Source organism: Polistes fuscatus, unplaced genomic scaffold (genome assembly GCF_010416935.1).
Source record: "Polistes fuscatus isolate 324 unplaced genomic scaffold, CU_Pfus_HIC Scaffold11, whole genome shotgun sequence".
Classification (NCBI taxonomy): Eukaryota; Metazoa; Arthropoda; class Insecta; order Hymenoptera; family Vespidae; genus Polistes; species Polistes fuscatus.
The window spans coordinates 3,141,409-3,163,758 of NW_025113009.1; the positions used below are offsets into that span (position 1 = coordinate 3,141,409).

The 22,350-nt window shown below is 28.6% G+C and overlaps 6 protein-coding genes and 1 non-coding gene across 10 annotated transcripts; 2 read left to right on the forward strand and 5 right to left on the reverse strand.

Annotated features, from left to right (window-relative positions):
* The first annotated feature begins 220 nt into the window (after positions 1-220).
* Positions 221-4,625, forward strand: LOC122526288. Its single transcript, XM_043649603.1, has 4 exons — positions 221-887; positions 1,726-2,029; positions 2,111-2,263; positions 2,340-4,625. The coding sequence occupies exons 1-4, from the start codon at positions 235-237 to the stop codon at positions 3,867-3,869; spliced, it is 2,640 nt and encodes an 879-aa protein (XP_043505538.1). The 5' UTR covers positions 221-234; the 3' UTR covers positions 3,870-4,625.
* LOC122526290 (transmembrane protein 26) lies at positions 4,085-7,398 on the reverse strand. 2 transcript variants are annotated; one of them, XM_043649605.1, is made up of 7 exons: positions 7,338-7,398; positions 6,877-7,153; positions 6,162-6,339; positions 5,629-6,036; positions 5,109-5,479; positions 4,654-4,995; positions 4,085-4,567 (listed from the first exon to the last, which is right to left on the reverse strand). In XM_043649605.1, the coding sequence occupies exons 2-7, from the start codon at positions 7,068-7,070 to the stop codon at positions 4,528-4,530; spliced, it is 1,533 nt and encodes a 510-aa protein (XP_043505540.1). In that variant the 5' UTR covers positions 7,071-7,153; positions 7,338-7,398; the 3' UTR covers positions 4,085-4,527. The 2 variants fall into 2 exon arrangements, with proteins under 2 accessions (XP_043505540.1, XP_043505541.1); XM_043649606.1 differs by lacking the exon at positions 7,338-7,398 and having other exon boundaries at positions 5,629-5,838; positions 6,877-7,096.
* On the reverse strand, positions 7,187-10,350 carry LOC122526292 (peroxisomal membrane protein PEX13). Of its 3 annotated transcripts, none has more exons than XM_043649611.1 (6): positions 10,284-10,350; positions 9,677-9,774; positions 9,214-9,480; positions 8,876-9,123; positions 8,589-8,768; positions 7,187-8,505 (listed from the first exon to the last, which is right to left on the reverse strand). In XM_043649611.1, the coding sequence occupies exons 2-6, from the start codon at positions 9,739-9,741 to the stop codon at positions 8,048-8,050; spliced, it is 1,218 nt and encodes a 405-aa protein (XP_043505546.1). In that variant the 5' UTR covers positions 9,742-9,774; positions 10,284-10,350; the 3' UTR covers positions 7,187-8,047. The 3 variants fall into 3 exon arrangements, with proteins under 3 accessions (XP_043505546.1, XP_043505544.1, XP_043505543.1); XM_043649609.1 differs by lacking the exon at positions 10,284-10,350 and adding an exon at positions 9,828-9,927; XM_043649608.1 differs by lacking the exon at positions 10,284-10,350 and having other exon boundaries at positions 9,677-9,933.
* A 230-nt stretch (positions 10,351-10,580) lies between these two features.
* On the forward strand, positions 10,581-12,941 carry LOC122526291 (CAAX prenyl protease 1 homolog). Its single transcript, XM_043649607.1, has 6 exons — positions 10,581-10,858; positions 10,972-11,118; positions 11,418-11,621; positions 11,696-12,211; positions 12,288-12,431; positions 12,566-12,941. Exons 1-6 carry the CDS (start codon positions 10,757-10,759, stop codon positions 12,782-12,784), a joined length of 1,332 nt encoding a protein of 443 aa, XP_043505542.1. The 5' UTR covers positions 10,581-10,756; the 3' UTR covers positions 12,785-12,941.
* Positions 12,942-14,218: 1,277 nt separating this feature from the next.
* Positions 14,219-17,809, reverse strand: LOC122526289 (cell division cycle protein 16 homolog). Its single transcript, XM_043649604.1, has 11 exons — positions 17,375-17,809; positions 17,130-17,282; positions 16,571-16,735; positions 16,251-16,410; positions 15,910-16,162; positions 15,736-15,815; positions 15,558-15,647; positions 15,166-15,475; positions 14,925-15,087; positions 14,618-14,810; positions 14,219-14,529 (listed from the first exon to the last, which is right to left on the reverse strand). Exons 1-11 carry the CDS (start codon positions 17,486-17,488, stop codon positions 14,240-14,242), a joined length of 1,971 nt encoding a protein of 656 aa, XP_043505539.1. The 5' UTR covers positions 17,489-17,809; the 3' UTR covers positions 14,219-14,239.
* A 94-nt stretch (positions 17,810-17,903) lies between these two features.
* On the reverse strand, positions 17,904-19,693 carry LOC122526293 (E3 ubiquitin-protein ligase XIAP-like). The gene has a single exon (XM_043649612.1). The coding sequence runs from the start codon at positions 19,388-19,390 to the stop codon at positions 18,389-18,391; it is 1,002 nt and encodes a 333-aa protein (XP_043505547.1). The 5' UTR covers positions 19,391-19,693; the 3' UTR covers positions 17,904-18,388.
* A 950-nt stretch (positions 19,694-20,643) lies between these two features.
* Positions 20,644-20,716, reverse strand: Trnak-uuu. The gene has a single exon. It is a non-coding gene; the product is annotated as a tRNA-Lys (tRNA).
* Positions 20,717-22,350: the final 1,634 nt, after the last annotated feature.

The window sequence follows — 22,350 nt, forward strand, 5'->3', positions numbered from 1 at the left end:
TTTAAGAATCGTTGTTCGTTATTGTACAAAAATTTTTTCGTGAGCTGCAGTATATTGAAAGTGACCAAACGAAGCTAATTAAAATACAGAGACTTGTTATATTCAAACGAATAAAACAATCTTCCGAGTTTGATTTTCTAAACAACGTTGAACAATTAATTTTTGTAAACAACGTTGAACGATTAAAGTGTTTTCTTTTATACTGTCTAATCTATTAAATTGTATCTTTTTAAAATGGATGAACAAGTAAGCTTGATTTTAAATAGAGGAGAAAAGAATATTTCAAATAATACTATTGTGAATAAAATAGTCCAATATGAGAGTGACAAGAAATTAATAAATTGGAAGGAAAAGGACGCCGAAGTTTATAAAAATTCCAAATGTTTTCGTTGTGTAGTCGTCGATTCCTCGAACAAGTGTTCAAAAGTGATAGAATATAACGGAAAAAATATCGGGAACATCGTATCGTTGTGTCAGCAAATATCCTTGAGAAAAAATAATATCATAGACCGAGAAGGGAAATCTCAAGAAGAGAGAAAGAAAATTGAGAGAAACAATAGAAATCTGTATACCTTGGAACAAAAAGAAGAAAAATCTCAGATGGCACTGTCAGAAAATTTTACGGCGGTTCCGATAACATCATCCGATATTTCGACCAATAATCGATCAGTTTGCTTTATGAGCGGCAATTTAGAAAAAGAAAACGTGGATGCACTGAAATTTCCTTGTAAAATGATAATTAATCAATATAGAAAATCTTCTACAGATGACAGTGACCATAAACAACAAGATTTGATGAAAACAAATAATAACGGTGAAGCTAGTTGTAATTCTAGTTTTCTTGTTGAGAAATTAAAACGAATTAATCAGACGATGAGGAATAAAAAGTGAGTCTTTAGTTTTGTTTTCATTTTTCACACAGTTTTTTTTTTATTATTATTGAAATAAATAACTAAACGATTAATAACATCTCCCTATTAAATTATTCTTTCTTTTTTGATGGAGTTTGTAAATAATAGCAATTCTTTCCTTTATGGGAGAATTCCCATGAAATGAATGTTTAAATTCAATGAAAAGTATAAAAAAATATATAAAAATATAATATCAACTTAACTGTTCCTCATATTTTTATTTGTTTGCCTTATTTATCAGTAAATGCTAAAAAGATGAAAAAAGAATATAGACTTGGCCGCTTTCTATCTTGTATTTTTAAATTGTAAAAAAACGCGCACACACATACAGAAATTATTACTAATCAACTTATAATTTTTCACAGAGAAGTTGCTTTCGGACGCAGAAGTAATATTTATAACTGATACCGTTTTTCATTTATTTTTTACAAAACATACAGATTGTCTCGAATTACTTTGAGATCGTGTACAAAACATTTTAACAAAACTCCGAACAAAACATAATCGATAAATGGCCAACGATACCGATAGTTACTGCTGATTTAATCATCTTAATATCATTAATAATTAAAATCATTTACAGTTAACGTGCGAAAAAAATTGACGAGTCGTTTATTTATTATTCTTATTCCAAATTATCAATAAATCGATAAATCTCATAATTCCATTCGGATGATTTATTTATTCGTACGAAATAACGTGTTTAGTTCTTGATTTTGAGTTTTGAACGGCAGTGAAAAAAAAAGAAACATTACCTTGTTTCGGTAAATGTGAAATGAAAAAAATCATTATTTAACATTGAATTTAATTTTAGCCGTGGAACTGTAGAAGTTAAGCGGAATCCAATGCGGGTTAGTAAGAAAGACATCGATAAAAATTTTCGATGTCCAAGACAGTGTCTGTTGTCGATTAAAAGGAAGGATTCCTTCGAAAATTCGATGTTTACGATCTCTGATCGAACTAAATCATCACCCACACCGTATATGAACACGAGATCGGTTACTCGTAAAATGTGTAACGTTGGAGCTACTTACCAAGCACCTACGAAAAGAGACGAGACTCAATGGAAGGAATGGCCTGTTCATGGAATGCATGAAAGACCGATTTTTCATCCACAGGTAAAAAATATTTTTCATATTATAATTTTTTTTTTTTAAACAAATTTATTAACAGAAAAAAGTATAATTTATTTATTGTAGGTCGGACTTGCAGCTGAATATCTGGGACGTTATTTCGTCAGTTTGGATGGACTTTCTTATCAACAAATCGTTGATAAATCTGAAGTAGAAGTGATCTCGGTAGATCCCAATGGTGAATGGTCATCGTCCAGCGAGAAGAAGCGAAGTAGAAAGGTGAGACATTGAGAATAAAACAGAAATTTTGAAAAGAAATGAAATCTTCAATTATACTTTTGCACATTTTCTGTAGATGGTAAGTACAGTCTATCGAAAGACTGCCGAAGATAAGAAAAACCTACATCAACAAGAACAACGTACTTTCTCCGATACGTCGAAAGAGAAACAACAAGAATTTTCAGGAAACTTCCGAAATTGTAGTAGAAAATCATTGGACAACCCAATTACCCCCCAAAGTTCGAAAAAATCTGTCGAGGAAGAAAACTTTTTGAAAGGATATGCGATTGCTATGTCTCAGAGCATTCAGAGTTCTGTTAATTATGTTGAAACTAATTCTTGGCCTGCTGCTGCAACACCGACGACAATGTTCGTTACCGAACGACCAAAACCATCTAATAATTTCTACAATGTTTCAACTTTACACAACAGTCAATTGAAGTTTGCTAATATACTTCCAAGACCATCACCAAAAAGTTCTTTAATATTTGTAAGAACTACGGACGCTAAAACTTCGCATTGTTGCTCGACATCGTCTAATCAAATATATAAACAATTCTCTAATGAGATTAATACAACTAAATTGACGGATACCATAGATGACGAAGCATTGATGGAAGTTAATTCAATTTATAAAACTTTTATACCAAAAGAAAATTCTTTTTCGAGTTGCGAAAATGCTTCATGCAATGCCAGTCATTTCTGTAGAAAGGGAACGATAAGTTATGCTAACAAGCCACAGCAAAATATCGTTATGACCAAATGTCTCTTTACCGCTAGACAAGAGAAACGAGAAAGTATACAGGATAATCAAAATATTAAAAATGTGAAAAAGAATTTAAATGATAGATCGACAGTAGAAATAACATTGAGAGAAAATAAAGACAAATCTTGTACAACAATTAACAATAAAAACATTGAAAATTGGTCTACAAATGAGACATCTGAAATTGCAAAAATTCTTTCTGAATATAATAGAAGTATAACAAGGAAGTCAACTATACAGGGAGATAACTGTACTATTCCTTTAAAAATTCAAAAACCTAATATATTACGTAACAATTCGAAAAATTCGAAAGAAACTATATGGAGCAAAGATGAAGAAAGAATAGATATTAATTCAAGAGGAGATTTCACAGGGAGACAAGCTAGCATTAGATTGCCTCATGGAAAATGGAGAAGATTTCACTTCACTGTGGAAAAGATCAAAGATTCGCTGGATGCCACTGATCATACACAATCAACGTTTAACGAACATCAACAGGCAACATTACAAAATGCTAGAATCAATACGAATAACATTAATGCTAATAATTATACTCCTCGCCGAGAAAACAGAAGGAAATCTCAGCTTCATTACAAAAGTTATGAGATGTTGCCGCACGAAGAAATTTCTAATCTAACGAATTCTATAACAAAAGAATGCAAGACAACAAAAATGGAGAATTCAACGAAAACACAATCTTTGCAAGAATTGTTAGAAAGTACAGCTGTTTTATATTGTGCTACAGCTAGCGGTACTCATCAAGAAGGTCTAGATAGTTACGTTGATACCACCAATAAATCTGTCCAATGGTTGGATTCATGGAATAACAAAATTGTTTAAAAATTTTTATTTTTCTCATTAAGAAGAACGATCCTGTTAAAATCATATTTTTCATTATTTTACGTTTTCTATGTTAAGTACGATATGTGTGTAATTTTTATATAATTACACTATTAAGTTTTTAAGTTATTAATATTATTACTTAAAAATAAGAGTTTCTTTGTATTACGTATTTTAAGTGTGAAAATAATTCATAAAAAATAAGAAGAAAGGAAGAAGTTATTGGTATGTTACGGGAATGTTAATAAATTTTATTAGTTTACATTTAGTTGAATCGAGAAATAGAGAGAAAATTAGAACTTATAGTGAAGAACTCGAGGGTTATATACAAACTATATATGTAACGTAATTAATAATAGTAATTAATATCTTAGAATATGTTATTATATCTTACTTAAATTAGAATATGATTATGTAATACTTATGCAAAAAGGCTTTCCCAAATATTTAATCTCTATATAATCGTAGATTTATTTAAATAATTTCTTAAATGACTTTCCACTCTCGGAAAGACTGATTGATTAAGGTATAAAATATTACTTTTTGTTTTTGAGATTAATATCAAACCATCGTTGATTCCGGTATGTATAATAAGTACAAAAACGATCAAAATTATTAAGTAGAGAAAAAACAAAGCAACAATGCCAAGATTTCGTTGTCAGTCCTTGTTTTGTCGTCGTTTACGTTGAATTCGTTTGCTATCATAACATTAAGAAACATAAATTGTTTAATTAATAGAATGGATTTTAGAAATTATTTTAATAATTTAATTAGATGAAATTACCTTTTTCTTTCAGATTCAGAATCACTACTCTGACTAGGAGTTTTATTATCATTGAGATCCTGCGTCGAGGTATCACTTTCAGTTTCACATTTATTTTTTTTACTTGAACTTTTGCTCGAATCTTCGCTTTTACTTTTTGTTTTATTATTCACAAATTTTCTTCTCTCGCTAGATTTGTCGATTTTTCTTTTACGTTTCTCATCGTCACTCGAATCCTCCCAATTTTTGGATTCATTTTTACGCGAACCTTTGTTCCTTCTATTCTCTTGTCTCTGCGATTTTGTATGTTTGGACGAATTGCGAGAACTCGAAGTAGAGTAACCAGTATCTTGACGAGTTTTTCTAGAATAATACACATTTGTTCTTTTCTATAAATCTTATTAAACGATGAAATAACGAATATTTTATTAAATCAAATGAGATCAATCGAATTAAAATTAAAAAAGGTTTCTTACCGTTTAGAACGAATCATTTGCTTTGGCGATGAATCAAACTTATCGATTTCTTCGGTAGAATCCTCCGAATCAGATAAATTTTCTTCGATGTCTCTCTCCCTTTTTCTTTTCCTTTTTTTATCTTCTTGAGATCTTCTACTTCTTGTCTCTTTTGACATATCCGCTCGAGAAATGATACTGATATTAGATATTTCATATTTTTCGTACTTTTCTTTCTTTCGTTTGCTATTACTTTCACTGTGAACGACGTATAATCTGTACAGTTGCAAAAGTATTACTAAAGTGTTCTTACATGTAAAAAATATGTTCATGTAACTGACTATTTGATAATGTATTATTAATATCAGTCTAAATGCTAAAAAAGGTCCGTCCTGTGGAAAAGAAAAAAAGAAAATAGCAATAGAAAGAAAGAGATAAGGTATTTATTTTTATATTATAAATTATGTAATGTTTTGTATACAATATAGAAGTTCATGTAATAATTTGGTTTGATATAAAATATATATAACGATTAATATACCTGAAGAATCATGTTAAGAGCAATGCCCCAAATATCAATACTGCAACAGCCTGTTTCCGTTTGCACCCTCTTTTTCATAGCACTTCCGGAAGATAATCGCGATTTTCTCGATTTAGTAGCAGTAAGGACGACCGTGAATTGCATCAAAGACCAAGCCCAAATTCCCAAAGTTAAATATACCAGAACAGGTTCGCGAGCTATTCTGTCCTCCTTGAAGGAATCAAAGAATTCGATAATGTCAGCGGCAGTTCCAATATAAACCAAAAGTAACTGACTCAACTGATCTCTCGTAAGATCTCCTTTGGGTAACATCCATCGACCGATTATTAAGATCAGCATTAAAAATTGTTCGATTAGAGTCACCCAGGTTTCGGTGGATATTTGGATGTCGGGTAAATTAATGTTTACCTTAACAATTAAATACAAAAATAATTACAAATTCTATTGTGCACGTAACAAATGTATATAATACGTTAAATATGTATAAAAAAAAAAATAGTGAACTGATCTTTTATTGTTTTTTTTTAACGTACGCCAAGAGCTTTTTCTAAGTGTTTTAAATCTTCTGCTGCCAAATTGGATAAATCGAAGTTTTCGGATATATTAATATTAGATTCTCGAGATCTTAATCTCTTATCAACTTTGTCGAGTTCCAAAAGCCAAATTGCTGGGACCACGCTGCTCAAATATAAAAATACCGAAGGGCAAAACCTGAAATAAAAATGAACACAATTTGTAGGCTTAGTTCGAAATAATAAAAAGAAAGGATAGATCGAATCCAGGTTAGTGGTTCACAATATTTTGACGGAGTCAATAATTTTTTATCCTATCCTACTATCATACAAAGTAGATTCCAACTCGGCCGCTCTCGAATTACTAATGCTTCAATTTCCGTCTGTCAAACGGAGATGGTCCCACAAAAACACACCCTCCCCATTGTATAATATTAGAAAAGCGTTATTCGTTCGATTTTGTGTAGAAATAAAAAAAAATATGTATTTAGTTTGATTCTAATATTACGTAAAATGTTTTATGTTATTTCACGATTGTTTTTAATAAGTATTGATATAAAAGCAAAAAAAAAGAACTAAAAATTATTTATCATACGTTATCCAATAATGTGTGCGTATTGTATAGTTTTCACATTATTAAGATAACTTTCATGAAATTCTTAATATTTATAAAGAAAAGATATAGACCCGCCAAAGCCGCATTAAAGATAAATGAAGTTTTATAGTTAAGACTCACCATTTCCATTCTTGATTTTCTTTTATGGTGAGCGTGAAAATACCCTCAAAAAAAAGGAGCAAAATTGGACAACTCAAGTACCAGAAAAGTGGATTCTTCTTAAACGTCGTTACCTGCCAAATAGCGATAAAACCATGCGACGCGAATACCAAACGAGTTATTATGGCTTTTACAGTGGCTAAGAATTTAGCCATATTTGATGATTAATTTATACGCTTATTTTCTTTTTTCTTTTTTTTGACTCTTTGTATTAGAACGAAACACTTCTTAATATCCTCTATATTTATGAGAAAAAAATTAACATCGGTCGTAACGCAGTAGAACATTTATTTGAAAATATATCTGTTTATGCAAGAGACGTTTGCAAGATAATATAAATTATTATTTGAAGTATACAAAGAGAAAAAATGAAAAGAAAAAAACAAATTACTTTCACTCGCCGTAAAGTTATTCTATCGCACCTGATGCGTTCGAACTGGAAGAAAGGACAAACTCTAGATTCATTCTTCAGCCTATTTTTTAAATCCACTCACGCACGCGCAAATTATCGATATATGCATTTCTTGGAAGAGAAAATGTCGATACCTTTACTATTATTCATTCAAAGAATTGTTTTATTTCATTGCTTTATTTTATTTTACTAACAATAACTAAGTATATTATTTTATAACGATTTAACATTAAAACTAGATATTTTGATTACTTTTAAAATATTATATTTTCTATATTACCGACAGTACAGTGTACTATCAAGTTAGACGATTAGACTAATTTTCTAGAATTGAAATAATAGTTGTATAAAGTACTTGAAGAGATAATGATTAAATATTTTTAAAAATATTCTGTATAATAAATTATAAATATCGCTTAGATTTGATTATAATTAATAAGTATCTTTTATGAATTTTCAGCAGATTAAATCTTGTAAAATGTAAAAATAACATATTTATTCATACTGTATGTTTAAACATAATTATAAAAGGTGTATACATTTTAATATTTCATGTTATGTATTAAAATTGCTTCTCGAAGATTAATTTTTAAAAGTATTTATGTATTTCCCACATATATTCTTATATATTAAAGTATTTATATATTTAAATATTTTTAATGATTTTTTTTATAAATACGTTCTAATGTTTATATATAATTTCCTAATAATATACTATGCCTAAAGCTTTTCATTATTATCAGTCTTATTAGATGTTTCAGGAGATTCAATTTTCTGATCTCCCTTATAACATGTTTCAAGTAATTCAACATTTTCATTACTATTTTTATAATTATTATTTCCGCTATCTAACAAAGAATTTTGTTCTATTTCGTTTGCATTTTGCGTAGATGTTGCAGATACATTAGAAATAGAACTTTCAGGTGGTTTTACTTCTGTCTTTTTTTTAAGCTGCGCTACTATAGTAACATAATTGGATGGTATTAAACCAACATTTTTGCTATCTGTTGCTATCCACCAACCAGGCATATTTTTAGGTTGCAAAGGTTGGGGAGCCAACCAAATTTTCTGTCCTGCTTTTAGACTCATTTCATCGTTAGACGTAGCTGTAAAATCGTATAATACATTTGCTACGTAGACTGGTTCTTTAAAATTCGTCCATTCTTTAGGATCAGTACCTACAATATATTTCAAATTATAATTATATACTAATATAAAAGATTTATACATTATATCGAATTTCAATTCCAACTAAACTTACATTTTACTTTAAGTTCTTTAACGTTACTCGATATTTTGTGAATCAAATAAGGAATAATAACGAATATACCAAGAAATAGAAAATTAGACCATATAGAAGTAGATTTTTCTTCACCTCCTGCTGCTTGAACTAATGATCTTTGCCATAATTCTTCTTCGCCGAAATTTCCATTACGTAAACCTTTGTAATAATAATATTGTATGTAGCATGTTATATTAAAACAATATTAATGATATACTTGAACATTTGCGAATAATTCATTAATTAAGAAAACTATTACAACTTACCAATCTTGTAAGTAATTTTTTTGTATATCCACTTTAAGAAACGAATTAAAGCGAATGTACTCAAAAGATGACTAATAGTAGAACGCAATCTTCCAACACTGTCTGCAACGCTTAAGATAGCCTTAAAACAATTTGTTATTGCAAAGTATGAAGATTCTAATAACATTGTAATAGAAGAGAATGTTTGCAAGACAGTTTCTAACATTTGAAAAGTAGACCTTGTGCTTTCTTCTGCATACTGTGTAAATCTATATAACATACATTAATATAATATAGTTTAAGCACTATCAATAAATGTTATAGTTATTTAAAGTATTAATTTAAAACATTCAACGTACCTACTTTCTATATCTCCGCTAGGTCCACCCATAAACCCATAATTATTATAATTTGAATTGTTCATATATCCTCCCATATATCCTCCAAAAGAACCATAGCTATTATATCCTCTATAATAATTATTCATGCTTCCGTAATTCCCATAACTATTTAAATAACCTGGTCTATAATCGTTATATCCCATAGATTGTCGTGGTGGTAAAGGAGGAGGAGCACTCGTTGCTGGAGCATTGTATACGTTAAAAGATGGTTGGATACCTGATGTGCTGTAAAATGATAATTTTCATAAGTTTTCTCTCTGTTTGTAACGAATTTTTAAATATACTTTAATATTTTCTATAAATGCTATGCACTTGAATTTTTATTCTAACCTCAATATATTTATATGTATACATATTAATTATGGTTTTACTGTAATTTGTATTACAAATAAAAAGTTATATTTTATTTATATGCAAATACCTTGTGAAAAGAGAGGATGCATTTTTCAGTTGATTCGTAGACATGTTCATTTTTTCTGGAGCCATTTCGAGAGCGAGAATTTATATTCTTCGATTTTTCTTGTAAAATTAAAATGATTAAAACAATAAAATTGTAATGGCGCAATACATACTTGCATAGATATCTTGGGTCAAAGTTCATACTCTTTTAATATTCATAAATATGTTAATTTAAAAATGCTATTTGTACAAATCATGGTTATTATTTACTATAATCAATTATTATTATTATTATTTTTTTAATTTCCTATTGTTTATTAAGAAATTAATATATAAACGTTTAATTAATTCTTTAATTAACAGTTTGAGATTGATAATTTGATTAAATTGTTTGAATTGTTCACAAAAAAAAAGAATGAAGACTTAATTTCTCTTATCACTGCAATGACATATTGAAAATAGCCTTTAAATGAGGCACGTTAAAAACTTTCGAACGAAACTTTGACAATTGGACGCTTTCATATCGTCAAATTGGAAAATTTTTTTAATATGAAAATAAAAATTTAAATCAATAGCAAGAAAATTATACAAAGTCACACTTTAATTTTAATATCAGACAAGAGCGCTACCTTACAAAGTTTCAATTATTGCAACATTTCAAACTTTAATCAATAATCTTGAAATCTTATTAATAAAGAGTTCAACTGTTAATAAAAAAACGAATTGTAAACATGATTTGCATAATTTGACATAAACTATATATTTCTAATTATTTATTTAAATAATTCCTTTGTATAATATTCAATTAAATATTATTTAAATCAAATGATTTGAATTAAGAAGTAAATGATTGGCTAACATTCGTTGACAAATTATCTTTTATTTAATTTATCGTTCATGTGGATCTATCTTAAAGATTGGCTATAGTCACTTTTCCACCGCCATTTTATATTAAACAACGTGATCGTGTACTATACGTAATTGTTTCCGGTAATCTCTTATGTATGGATACAATGCTTTTGGTCTCATTAATCATTATATAATTAAGCTTCATTAATCTGTATATATATTTTATAATATATAATATATATATACATTAATAATGTCCAGCCTCATGGCTTTCTTTGAAGAAAATATCCGTTATGAGTTATTATTTTTAACATGGGCTCTGTACTTTTGGGAACTCTATCTGAATTTGCGTCAGGTAAGTTGTATTTTTGTTGGATTTATGATATAAAATTATATTATTAATTAATTGAATAATGGTTATTATGATGATGATAACTATTATTATTATTAATATTATTATTATTACAGAGAAAATTGTTACAACGATTAGTTAACATACCTGGGAATGTAAAAGATATTATGACCAAAGATGTGTACGACAAAGCACGTCTTTATGCTTTGGATAGAAACAATTACAATTTAGTTCAAAATTTATATTCCCAATGTTTCAATTCTGTAAGTACTCGTACCATAAACTAAATACAGGGAGTCCTGTAACTGATGGTAAAAACGAGCAGGGTTTGATTCTACATGAAAAATTAATATATGCTAGACAGATTTTCAAACTTATTTTACTCTAAAATAAAATCTTATACAAACAAATTTTATTCCACATTTTCAACTTAGTTTTACGCGTAATATAACCCTCTGTTCGTTTGTACCACCTGTTACACAACACTCTATGTAATACACTATTATTATTATTACTATTAATTTTATTAAATAGAAATAATGATGATTTATAACTTTTACAGATACTTCTATTATACTTTGCGTTTTATTATTATTGGATATGGAGTATTCAGATAGCAAAATACTTTGGTTTTAATCACGAAAACGAAATAGTTGTCAGCGCTATATGTGTATTTCTTAAAATTATCATTTCTGAAGTTATTGATTTACCTTTGAGTATATATGACACATTTGTATTGGAAGAGAAGCACGGATTTAACAAACAGGTAAATGCTTGTAGTTTTCCTTAGTTTCCTAATATTTATATTTATCAATTACTTATTTATGTTATTTATTATAGAAACCATTATTCTTTATAAAAGATCAATTGCTAAAAGTACTTGTATTAGAAATAATTGTGGTACCTCTTATGTCTGGAGTATTATGGATTGTTATGAATGGTGGTGATTATTTCTTCTTTTATTTATGGGCATTTTCTGTCATTGCAACTTTATTTATGATGATCATATATCCGGAAGTAATAGCACCACTGTTCGATAAGTATACTCCTTTGCCGGAAGGAGATTTAAAGCAAAAGATTGAAGCACTTGCTGCTTCTCTAAAGTTTCCTTTGTACAAGCTATATCTTGTCGAGGGATCTAAAAGGTCTTCGCATAGTAACGCTTATTTGTATGGTTTTTATAAACACAAAAGAATTGTGTTATTTGATACTCTCGTGAAAGAATATTACAAACCAGATAAAGATGATGCTAATAAAGATATTGGTTGCGAGACAGATGAGGTATTGGGTGTACTTGCTCACGAGTTGGCTCATTGGAAGTATAATCACACCTTAAAAGGATTTTTATTATCACAGGTATAGTTTTAGTAATCAATAAATTTTCTATTATTATATTAAATGATATTAAATATCATAAATTTTTTCTTTACAGATCAATTTCGTCATAACATTTGTAGCATTTGCTAAACTAATGGATTATACGCCAATGTACGTTGGATTTGGTTTTGAGAATTCACAACCAGTCCTCATTGGATTTATCATTGTGACCAAATATATCTTGTTCCCACTCAATACGGTAAATATTTTAATAAATCAATATTTTTTTATTTCATTAAACTTTTGTGGTCTGATTTTAAGAATAAATTTCAGAATGTATTTCTATATTTATATTCTTAACAAAATTTGTAAAATTTACTTTTTTTTTATTAGATAATGCAATTTATATCAATGGTTATTATGAGAAGATTTGAATTTCAAGCGGATAAAATGGCTGTAGAATTAGGATATAGCGAACCATTGAAGAATGGATTGATTAAACTACAGAAAGATAATCTAAGTTATCCTTTATATGATAAGTTGTATTCTGCTTGGAATCACAGTCATCCACCTATTCTTGAGCGACTTAGTGCTATAGATAAGGAAGATTAATATTAATAAGATAAAATTTAACAGATGAAGAGTAGAAGTGAATTTCATTCAACTGGTAATTATGAAAAAGGTGACTAATAGTATATACCTTGTACTGTATACGTGTGATTATAAATATACTACAAATGCTTCCTTTTAATTAAAAAGTAAATGAAAAGTATTGTATTTGTAGTAAGATTAGTTTCTGTTAAAGACAATTTTTTAAAGAATCATTATCGCCATACTATAAAGTTTACAAATTAATAAGTTGCATTTAGAAACGTATTTAAAAAGTTATTGTCATTAATCGAGATACACATCTTCATTGTATATTTTATAATTAATCTGATATTATGTTATACAACATATACACTATATACATTTTGTAAGTTTATCGCACAAGTGATTTATCTTTTACAAAATTTGTGTGTATATAGGTGTATGTACTTCTTTAGATAAGTACTTATGTTTTTCATGTGTTTTGTCATTTTTTTAAATTTATAAGATACAAATGAAAACTTTTTAATAAAATGTGAAATATAAACGGATTTAAAATAATTCAAATGTCTTAATTAAAAAATAAAAAGTTCTAGTATGTTAATGATTTTTATAATCATATTTAATATATGTATGTGAAAGATGGATTTTGAACGCTTGTTATTAACAAATACCTGAATTCACGTAGGATTATGTTCCTTTTGAAACTTGTTAGACTAATTAAGTCTATGTAGTTTAATTTGCTTTCATTTTAAAAAAATAATAGTAGACATTATTTTGACATAATATCAAGCTAATGACTTATTTTAAATTTAAACTTTATATACGCTATTTCTATAGAATTACACTATGTTTGTTATATTAATCTAAAATGCTTTCGGATTAACAATTAATATTTTCATATTCGTATATTTCCTGCAAGTAATCCAATATGTCTTTTGCTGCTTCGTTTACAGTATGATTACAATATATAACAAAAGTGAATGAAAATCATAATTTTTCGATCCACTTTCACTTGATTTATAAGAAATGTCAGGAATACATGTTAACAAATGTAAACTAAAAGACAGATTGGAACAATAATAAATATTTAAATACAAAATTTTTTATTTAAACTTAATTTTACGCATATTCGATCAGAAATTGACTACTGGTTAGCACGCGACACTAATGTGATGCCATTAGCTATTGACTGTCGTTTTTCATATAGCATCACGATGGTGTCATCAGACAAGAAAGTAGTAAATATTATAAAGTGCTTTTCTGCACAACTAATAATTTTGATTTACACTTTTTTTTTTCCTAGTAGAGAATTATTACTTTGTCTTTATATCACAATCTAATCATATTATTACTAAGATTTAAAAATTTTCAAATTGAAATAACAAATGTAATTATTATAAAAGAATAAAATAATTTATTATCTAATATATATAATATAAATATATATTTACCTTATGAGACATGTATCAGAGATATTTAATTATATTCTATATGAGCCGTTGATGAATCTAACATTTCAACTTCAGAACTCATGTCACCAGTGGAATAATTTACAACGGCGTCTCTGGAGTCTGTAATTCTATTAGATGTATTTGTTTCTGCTTTATTAGAATCCTCACCCCATCCAGAAAATAAATTAACTCTTAATTTGCCGATGTCTTGATCTTGTGAATTAACCGTGCTAGTAGAAGTTTTTGCCGATTCTATTATTTCTGGTTCTACTCTAGAGTCGGGATTTGTATATTTAGGAATATCAATAGGTGCATCTGAAATGTGTCAATCGAAATTTTGATCTTTTGATTTACGAAGAATTGTTTATGAGTAATAAACTATATATAAATCACATATATATACCAGGATATGGTGGAGCTTCATCAATAAGTTGTTCCATGACATAAGTTAGCATAGTAGTTGTAAATGTATCATCCCTTCTAAGTCCTAAAGCTCTATGAAAAGCATCAACTGCTTCTTGAATATTTCCCATTAAAGCATTAATAAAACCTATTGCTGAATATGTTGATGGGTTTAAAGGATTTAATACTAATGCCTACAATACAATGATAAATGTTACTTATATGTTTTTATAACAGAATGTTCAATTTTTCCACGTAAGAAAAAATAATGATTTAAGTTAGTATAATATATGTATATTATCTTGTACCTGCTGATGATAAGTCAAAGCTTCTTCATATTTCTTCATCTTTCTACATGTGTGACCTAAGTTATTCAAAAGCGCTTCCCACTTACTAGGTAAAATAACATCCTTAAGTCCGCATTGAACTCTTTTCATAGCTTCCTTAAATTGTTTTTCTGCAGTTTTGTAACTATATTAGATGAAATTATAACTCTCGATAAATTAGATAGATTTTCAAATATTTTTTAAATATATTATAAAAGCTTACTCCATATTATAAAATGATATTACTCCCATTTCATGTATAACAAATGGATCATTTGGTGCTATCTCTTGAGCCTGTTGAAAAAACTTGTCAGCCAGTTTAAGATTATTTGTTAATCCACATTCCAATCCTATGTACAAAAGTGGAAGATGACAACCTTTCATTAATTGTGATGCGTTGAAATAAGCAGCCATTGCTTGATCATGTTCATTTTCTACTGCAAATGAATGCCCATACACTAACCAAGTTGGCGCGAATAAACTATTCAATGTTGTAGCTTTTACTAAATATCTTCTGGCTGGGTCACTTTTACCTGCAACGTAAACATACAATTTAAAAGGTGAGTTAAAAAAAAAAAATTATGAAGGATACTTTAATTGGTAGATATCTTTTACCTATACTATAATAATAACATCCTACAGCAAACCACGCTAAAGCCATATCTGGATATAGATCAACTAATTTGTGCGCCAAATAAAATAATGCTGAAAAAGATAAATATTATCTAAGAAGGAATTTGTTATAAGCAAATAGTATTGTAGATAAATATCCTAACTGAAAAATAATATTTACCATTGGTTTTTTTTAACTCAACTAAGCAGGCAATATGTACTGGTAGACATGCTGTATGATACGGATCCTTGTTTAAAATTCTATGTAATTAATTAAATGTAAAAAAGAAAGATAATATTGTGTAATATATTAAATAATTAAATATTTGCAAGAGACAGAAAATTTCGTAATCACCTTTCTGTAAGTGAAAAACATTTATGATAATCACAATTATAATACAGTCTTTCAGCTTCAGAAACTTCTAAATCTAGATTATCTGATAATCTATCAATTACAGGAACTCCCATTACACTACAACTGGTCAATGATTGTTTTTTATATGGTTCCTGATATTTTTTTAATTTACTTTCATATAATAAACGTAATAGTTCAGCTTCTGCTTCCGTACATTGTTCTCCGAAAGGAAGAGATTCCAATAGTTCTCTTTCTAATAAAATTAAATAATTACATTATTATAGGTTTTATTATTCGATATGTATGTCTATATGTATGTAAACGATAATTTCAATATAAACCTTCTGTTGCTGAAAGCATTTGATTTTGTACAAGAGATTCAAATGCTTCATAAGAAAAAACATCACAATGTAGAGCTTGTTTGTAACAATCTGTTGCCATCGCTCTATTATCCATAGCTTGATAAACTTTACCTTTTACATATAATATAGCACTTTGTACCTAATAGAATAACGAATAAACAATCGATGAAAAATCAAATATGCATATAATTATATTTTTTAGACAGTTTTGATATATAGCAATAATTTTTTTGTAAGTAGCTCTGTGCATTAAATCATAGTGTAAGAGGTTAATATTAATATTAATATAATGGACTTACATTTTTTGAAGTATCTTCAAGAATATCAGGACGATCATTAAAATTAATTCCCGATTGATTTATATTAGTATAAATTTCAGATTCATTAATTACTTGAAGAGCTTCATTATATTCTCTTGCTTCGTAAAGGCTTTTTACTGCTAAATAATGACACATTATATAAGTCTGGAAAATGCAAAATATTGTAATAATCATATAATAATTTACAACAAATATTACATAATATTAACACATTTGTAATCTCTATTGTTAGAGCGAGATGTTTAACTGAATACTACGTGGAATAACTTGAAATATAAAACATAATACTAAATGAAAAAATAATACTATAATTTAACAAGTCTAACAAGCAAATATAATCAAAAAAACATTTAACAATTAAACAAAATTGAATAGTAAAAATGTAATATTTTTATGTTAATTACGTTAACAACATTAAGCAACAGATTTTGAAATAACGTAGAACTATGTCACCGATATTCAACTGAAAAATTTAAAATGACGTAGGATTATGTAAACAATCTCAAATGTGTTAATAATCCATAATTGTTATTTAGACCTTTTCCAGTCCTCGACTTCTAATAAGATGTGCAGCTCGATGGTATTGCTTCATAAGATACATACAATGTGCTAAAGTACATATATCTTTTGGATCTTCGTTACTCAATGAAACAACTTTATCGGCCCAAAATAAAGCAGCACTATACAAATGCTGTAAGCATATTAAAATATAATAATATAATATATATATTAATGTATAATATATTACTTATTCTAACCTACAAAAATAAAAAAGAATATTACCAAATCGATGTATGATTTAATTAGTTTTCTGAAGTTTTTCAAGTCTATATCTTTGTTGTTGTCCATAGAACTTTGCATTTTTTCGCAATTTGCACTAGCCACTTGACAAGCCATATCAAATGTTTGTTTTCAAATTATACAATAACAGATTAATATTATTATGACAGATGTAGGAATAGGTTATGTGATGTAAATATTTATCTAGAAAATTGTATCCCTTTTGTACATTATATAAATATATTACAGATTACGATCTTGCATTAGATTTTTAAAAATTAAAGTGTTGTAATTAAACAGGATATAATATAATACAGTATCTTTTTCGAATGAAAAATTTTCTTGGTTATACGGAGATGCTTTCAAATGTTTATACAAATTCGGAGCCGCAAGATGAGAGGTAAGGTTTGTTCTTTTACAGTGAGATGGGGCTGTGAAAAAATATCACGCATTTTGTTCGTTGTACGCATGCGTGATTATTCTCTTCATAAAAGAAAGCAGGATAGTAATTCGCGCGCCAAAAATAAAAATACGAATCATGTTAGATGTTTATTTTGATTACATTTGCTTGTTAGACTTGTTAAATTATAATATTATTTTTTTATTTATTAATATGTTTTTATTTACTCATGTAATTTCATATGAAGTTATATGAGTGTCATATGAATCAGATCATCAATTGTTCAGAATATTTCGAGAACAATAGATGAAGTATGTATATATGATAACTTCATCGCTGCGTGTGGTACGTAATACTTCCATGGGGTCATGGTTAATGCTTATTTATGGCCGGGAAATGTGTGGTTGAGGACGATAAAATTGTCCACGCAAGGTACAAACTTTACATTACTACATGTTACTACATGACTACTAAAATAAATGAATCGTTTGGTTCTATGATTAGATCTATGAATTTAAGCATAAAAAGGAAAAAAAGATTATTTAGATTCGACAATATTGTACAACATAGATTGGAATGATTTGAAAGAGTTATCTAATATTTTTTTCCAATCATTGTTATTGTTGATTTCTTTGTAAAAAATATTTACACATATGAAATCGTGTGATGTGTCTCATATCCGGATTACACTCCATCGTCCAATCTTGTAATTCTACTCCGCAATGGAAACATATTGTAGCATCACTTTTTCCGGTATAAAAAAATCCTGCTTCAGCTAATAGTTCCTTTATTTTCGATTTCGACGCTGGCCAAGTGCCAAAAGTGTTTAATCTTGATTCAATGTTTTGATATAATGGATATACAACTAGATTCTGGCGATTTTGAACAAATTTGCATTCAGGATTACAATCGTAGTGTTTAAGCCACGGTACATCATTTGTACGCCAATTTTTCAAATCTTTGCCACAATAAAAACAGCAAGTTTCATTGTTGTTTTTATTATAAAAAATTCCTGCTTCAGCTAATTGTTCTTTTGTTTGTGATTTCGATGCTGGCCAAGTATCGAAAGTACTTAGCCTTGATTCGTAGCTCTGATAATTCGGAAAATGAATGAATTTTTCGGAATTATTTTTAAGATATCCGCAGTTAGAATTACATTCTAAATGTTTATTCCATGGTTTATCTTCCTCTTTCCAATTTGGCAATTTTATGCCACAATGGAAACACAAGTTTTCTTTGTCTTTTCCATTGTAAAAGAATCCTGCATCAGCTAATTGTCTTTTTACATTCTCTTTTAACTCTGGTAAAACATCGAAAGTACTTAATCTTAATTCTAAGCACTTATATTTCGGAAATTTGGTAAAATTTTCTTTATTTTTTTTAAGATAGTCGCATTTCGAAGACCAGTATTCGTGCATTTGCAACGGAGAATCATTTGGTTCCCATTCAAATAGTTCTAACTGACAATGGAAACACTTTGTACAGTCTTTTACTCCAGTATACCAGAATCCTACTTCAGCTAATTCTGCTTGTATTTCCGGTTTGTCCGAAGGCCATTTGTCGAAGGTACGTAATCTCTCCTCGTAGGTAGTATAATTTTGAGTTCCGATAGAATACATGTTTGTTTTAATATCTTCAAAGACGAATTTTGTAACGTGAAAAGAAAATGATTGAACTTTCTTATTTGATTTTTTAACCTATTTTTTAAAACGTAACTAAATGCATATGTACTATGTGCTAGTATCTTGAAAGAGATTAAACAAACGATTTTGTTTATGTGCACGTTTGCAATATGATTTTAATTTTATAGATCTGTTCTATAACGTTCTAGAACTACTACTGAAATTTTACAACTACAGTTTTTCCTTATATCGTATGTTATTGAATGAGAGAATTGGTTAGTTGCATATGGCCAGATAAGAACGCAATACTGATTGGATAAAAGGTATCGGAAGTTACGATTGCAGGTACTGATAAGGCAAAGAGAAAAAGAGAAATCGAAAAAAGTTGATGGTTGTGCTATTTAAAATAAGCTGTTAGCCCTGACTGATTAACATCTTTTTATTCACTTTATTTTTGATGTATATCTTCTTCAGAAGGATTATGCAATTGTCGTGATATAATAATAATAAAATATAATAGAAGTTAATGTGTATGTGTGCGAAGTCTGTTATTAAATAGTTACCATATTTAAAAGCAGTACTTTACTATTAGTTCCTATTTTCCAAATATCGACCGTTGTTAACGGCAGTTTCTATTTAAAAATTTTGACCGTTGGTAACCTTAATATAAATTATTACCAACGTAGAGTAAAATAAATTAGAAATTTACTATTACCGACGGTCGATATTTTTTCAAACTATAGTGGCTCACTCGAGTAGCTTACTTGCTCATCGTTTGAATTAAATAATCGTCTTTATAGTCATTCATATTTAATACAGAACACAAAGCGATGTAGAGCACATTCGACATAGGACGCGCCAGAACGAAAAGCGATGTCGAGTCACACTCGACATAGAATCGCAAAGGGTTAAAGTATTTTTTAAATGTCAGTATTTGTAACGTAAATGTAAAGTATTTGTTAAATTATTAAATTAAATAGTACTCTCCCATGTTTTCAAAGAAAATTAGAACATGATTTTTCGTAATTTTACAGATAGGAAAGAATTAAGGTTCGTGTGAACAACGTCGCATTTTTTTTAAACGGACCATTCTTTGTGAAGACTACCTATTCACTATCCTAACGTCTTTAGACTTGGTTTGACCTCTCACTGTAGGCCATTGTATCCATTCAGCATAGCTTTGTAGGTCTTAAGAACACACAAAAGCCTTTACACCATAGTAGGTAGTAAATTGGAAGGAAAAAAAAATTCGCCCGAACAGGGACTTGAACCCTGGACCCTCAGATTAAAAGTCTGATGCTCTACCGACTGAGCTATCCGGGCTTCTGCAATCTCCTCTTTAAAAGAAAAAAATATGTTATTTATATATGTTTATATATGTTATTTAATATTAAAAGATATTAAAATAATCTATTTTTCGTATGCAATAATATAGTATAGTCTTATTATACAATCACAAAACACCCAAGTACAAAAAGTTGATGGTTGTGCTATTTAAAATAAGCTGCTAGCCCTGACTGATTAACATCTTTCTTTTCACTTTATTTTTCAGTATATCTTCTTCAGAAGGATTATGCAACTCTCGCGATATAATAATAATGTAATATAATAGAAGTTAATGCGAAGTCTGTTATTAAACAGTTACCGTATATAAAAGCAGTACTTTACTATCTAAATGTTTTAAAATTATCAGCCGTATATAAAGGAAGTTCATATGTTTTACGTAAATATTCCTTAATGATTAAATTATAATTTTTCTTAAAAATATATTATACATATATATATACTTAAACTATAACATTTCACTTAAATATAAATGACTATGTAGACGATTATTTAATTCAAACAGTGAATAAGTAAGCTACTCGAGTGAGCCACTATAGTGGCGCATGGACCTGGAAAAAATAATCGCAAAAGCCACTTTAGTGGCAGGCCAGCTAAGGCGCATATCGGTAATAGTAGTGCTCTACCTTTATCTTATCGAGCGTCGGTAACTGCCACTGTCGGTAACTGCCACTGTCGGTAACTTTCCGACTTTGCAAATATATGACCGTCGGTAATAGTAAATTCCTATTTATAAAACATCGACCGTTTTTAATGAGAGTTTGTACTTTAATAATATTGACCGTCAAAAACCTAAATACAAAATATTACCGACGTAGAATAAAAAATTTTTAAGTCTACTATTACCGACGGTGGAAGTTACCGACGGTGGAAATTACCGACGGTGGCAGTTACCGACAGTAGCAGTTACCGACGGTCGATGGATAAAGGTAGAGCACTACTATTACCGATATGCGCCTTAGCCGGCCTGCCACTAAAGTGGCTTTTGCTATTATTTTTTCCAGGTCGATGCGCCACTATAGTGGCTCACTCGAGTAGCTCACTGTCTCACCGTTTGAATTAAATAATCGTCTTCACAGTCATTCATATTTACGTGAAATGTTAAAGTTTAAGTATGTGGAATATATTTTTATGTGAAAAATTATAATTTAATTATTAAGGAATCTTTACGTAAAACATACGAACTTTCTTTATATAACGCTGATAATTTAAAAAGTGTGTGTGTCAGCTCAGAGTATTCTATTATTTTTTATGTAATTGTTTCAACAAAAAGAAATCTGTTTTAACGTTTCTGCGCATTGATGACTTCGAGGGTAAAAATTTTCGTTTAAAGGAATATAAGATTAAAATTATGTAATGTTTAAAATATGATAATAGATATAAAACATTTAAAACAATATATTACCAATTCGTAAGCAACATTCTCAATGATGTATAAAGTAATATCTTATTAATGATTCTTTAGAAAGAAAGAGTATACTATCTATCCATTGCAGCTATGATTTAAAAAAGAAACCTGCAGAAAAAAAATATTATTCTACGACTGTAAAGATGCAATGAATGAATCGAATGCAATCTCTTTTATAGATTGCAACTTAAATTTCAACAATTTT

What these genes read in the sequence shown, in the direction of transcription:
- LOC122526288 (XM_043649603.1), top strand. Translation starts at nt 235, where the DNA reads ATGGATGAACAAGTAAGCTTGATTTTAAATAGAGGAGAAAAGAATATT. An exon ending in GACCGATTTTTCATCCACAG is followed by an intron (nt 2,030 to 2,110) that starts GTAAAAAATATT and finishes TATTTATTGTAG; the next exon opens with GTCGGACTTGCAGCTGAATA. An exon ending in AGAAGAAGCGAAGTAGAAAG is followed by an intron (nt 2,264 to 2,339) that starts GTGAGACATTGA and finishes CATTTTCTGTAG; the next exon opens with ATGGTAAGTACAGTCTATCG.
- LOC122526293 (XM_043649612.1), bottom strand. Translation starts at nt 19,390, where the DNA reads ATGTATTCTATCGGAACTCAAAATTATACTACCTACGAGGAGAGATTA.
- LOC122526289 (XM_043649604.1), bottom strand. Translation starts at nt 17,488, where the DNA reads ATGGCTTGTCAAGTGGCTAGTGCAAATTGCGAAAAAATGCAAAGTTCT. An exon ending in TGTTTTTCACTTACAGAAAG is followed by an intron (nt 15,816 to 15,909) that starts GTGATTACGAAA and finishes TTAATTACATAG; the next exon opens with AATTTTAAACAAGGATCCGT. An exon ending in TGAAGCTCCACCATATCCTG is followed by an intron (nt 14,530 to 14,617) that starts GTATATATATGT and finishes GACACATTTCAG; the next exon opens with ATGCACCTATTGATATTCCT.
- LOC122526291 (XM_043649607.1), top strand. Translation starts at nt 10,757, where the DNA reads ATGTCCAGCCTCATGGCTTTCTTTGAAGAAAATATCCGTTATGAGTTA. An exon ending in AGCACGGATTTAACAAACAG is followed by an intron (nt 11,622 to 11,695) that starts GTAAATGCTTGT and finishes TATTTATTATAG; the next exon opens with AAACCATTATTCTTTATAAA. An exon ending in TCTTGTTCCCACTCAATACG is followed by an intron (nt 12,432 to 12,565) that starts GTAAATATTTTA and finishes TTTTTTTATTAG; the next exon opens with ATAATGCAATTTATATCAAT.
- LOC122526292 (XM_043649611.1), bottom strand. Translation starts at nt 9,741, where the DNA reads ATGGCTCCAGAAAAAATGAACATGTCTACGAATCAACTGAAAAATGCA. An exon ending in AGCGGAGATATAGAAAGTAG is followed by an intron (nt 9,124 to 9,213) that starts GTACGTTGAATG and finishes TATGTTATATAG; the next exon opens with ATTTACACAGTATGCAGAAG. An exon ending in TAAAGAACTTAAAGTAAAAT is followed by an intron (nt 8,506 to 8,588) that starts GTAAGTTTAGTT and finishes AATATATTGTAG; the next exon opens with GTACTGATCCTAAAGAATGG.
- LOC122526290 (XM_043649605.1), bottom strand. Translation starts at nt 7,070, where the DNA reads ATGGCTAAATTCTTAGCCACTGTAAAAGCCATAATAACTCGTTTGGTA. An exon ending in GAAAATCAAGAATGGAAATG is followed by an intron (nt 6,340 to 6,876) that starts GTGAGTCTTAAC and finishes TTTTTATTTCAG; the next exon opens with GTTTTGCCCTTCGGTATTTT. An exon ending in TCTGAATCTGAAAGAAAAAG is followed by an intron (nt 4,568 to 4,653) that starts GTAATTTCATCT and finishes ATGTTATGATAG; the next exon opens with CAAACGAATTCAACGTAAAC.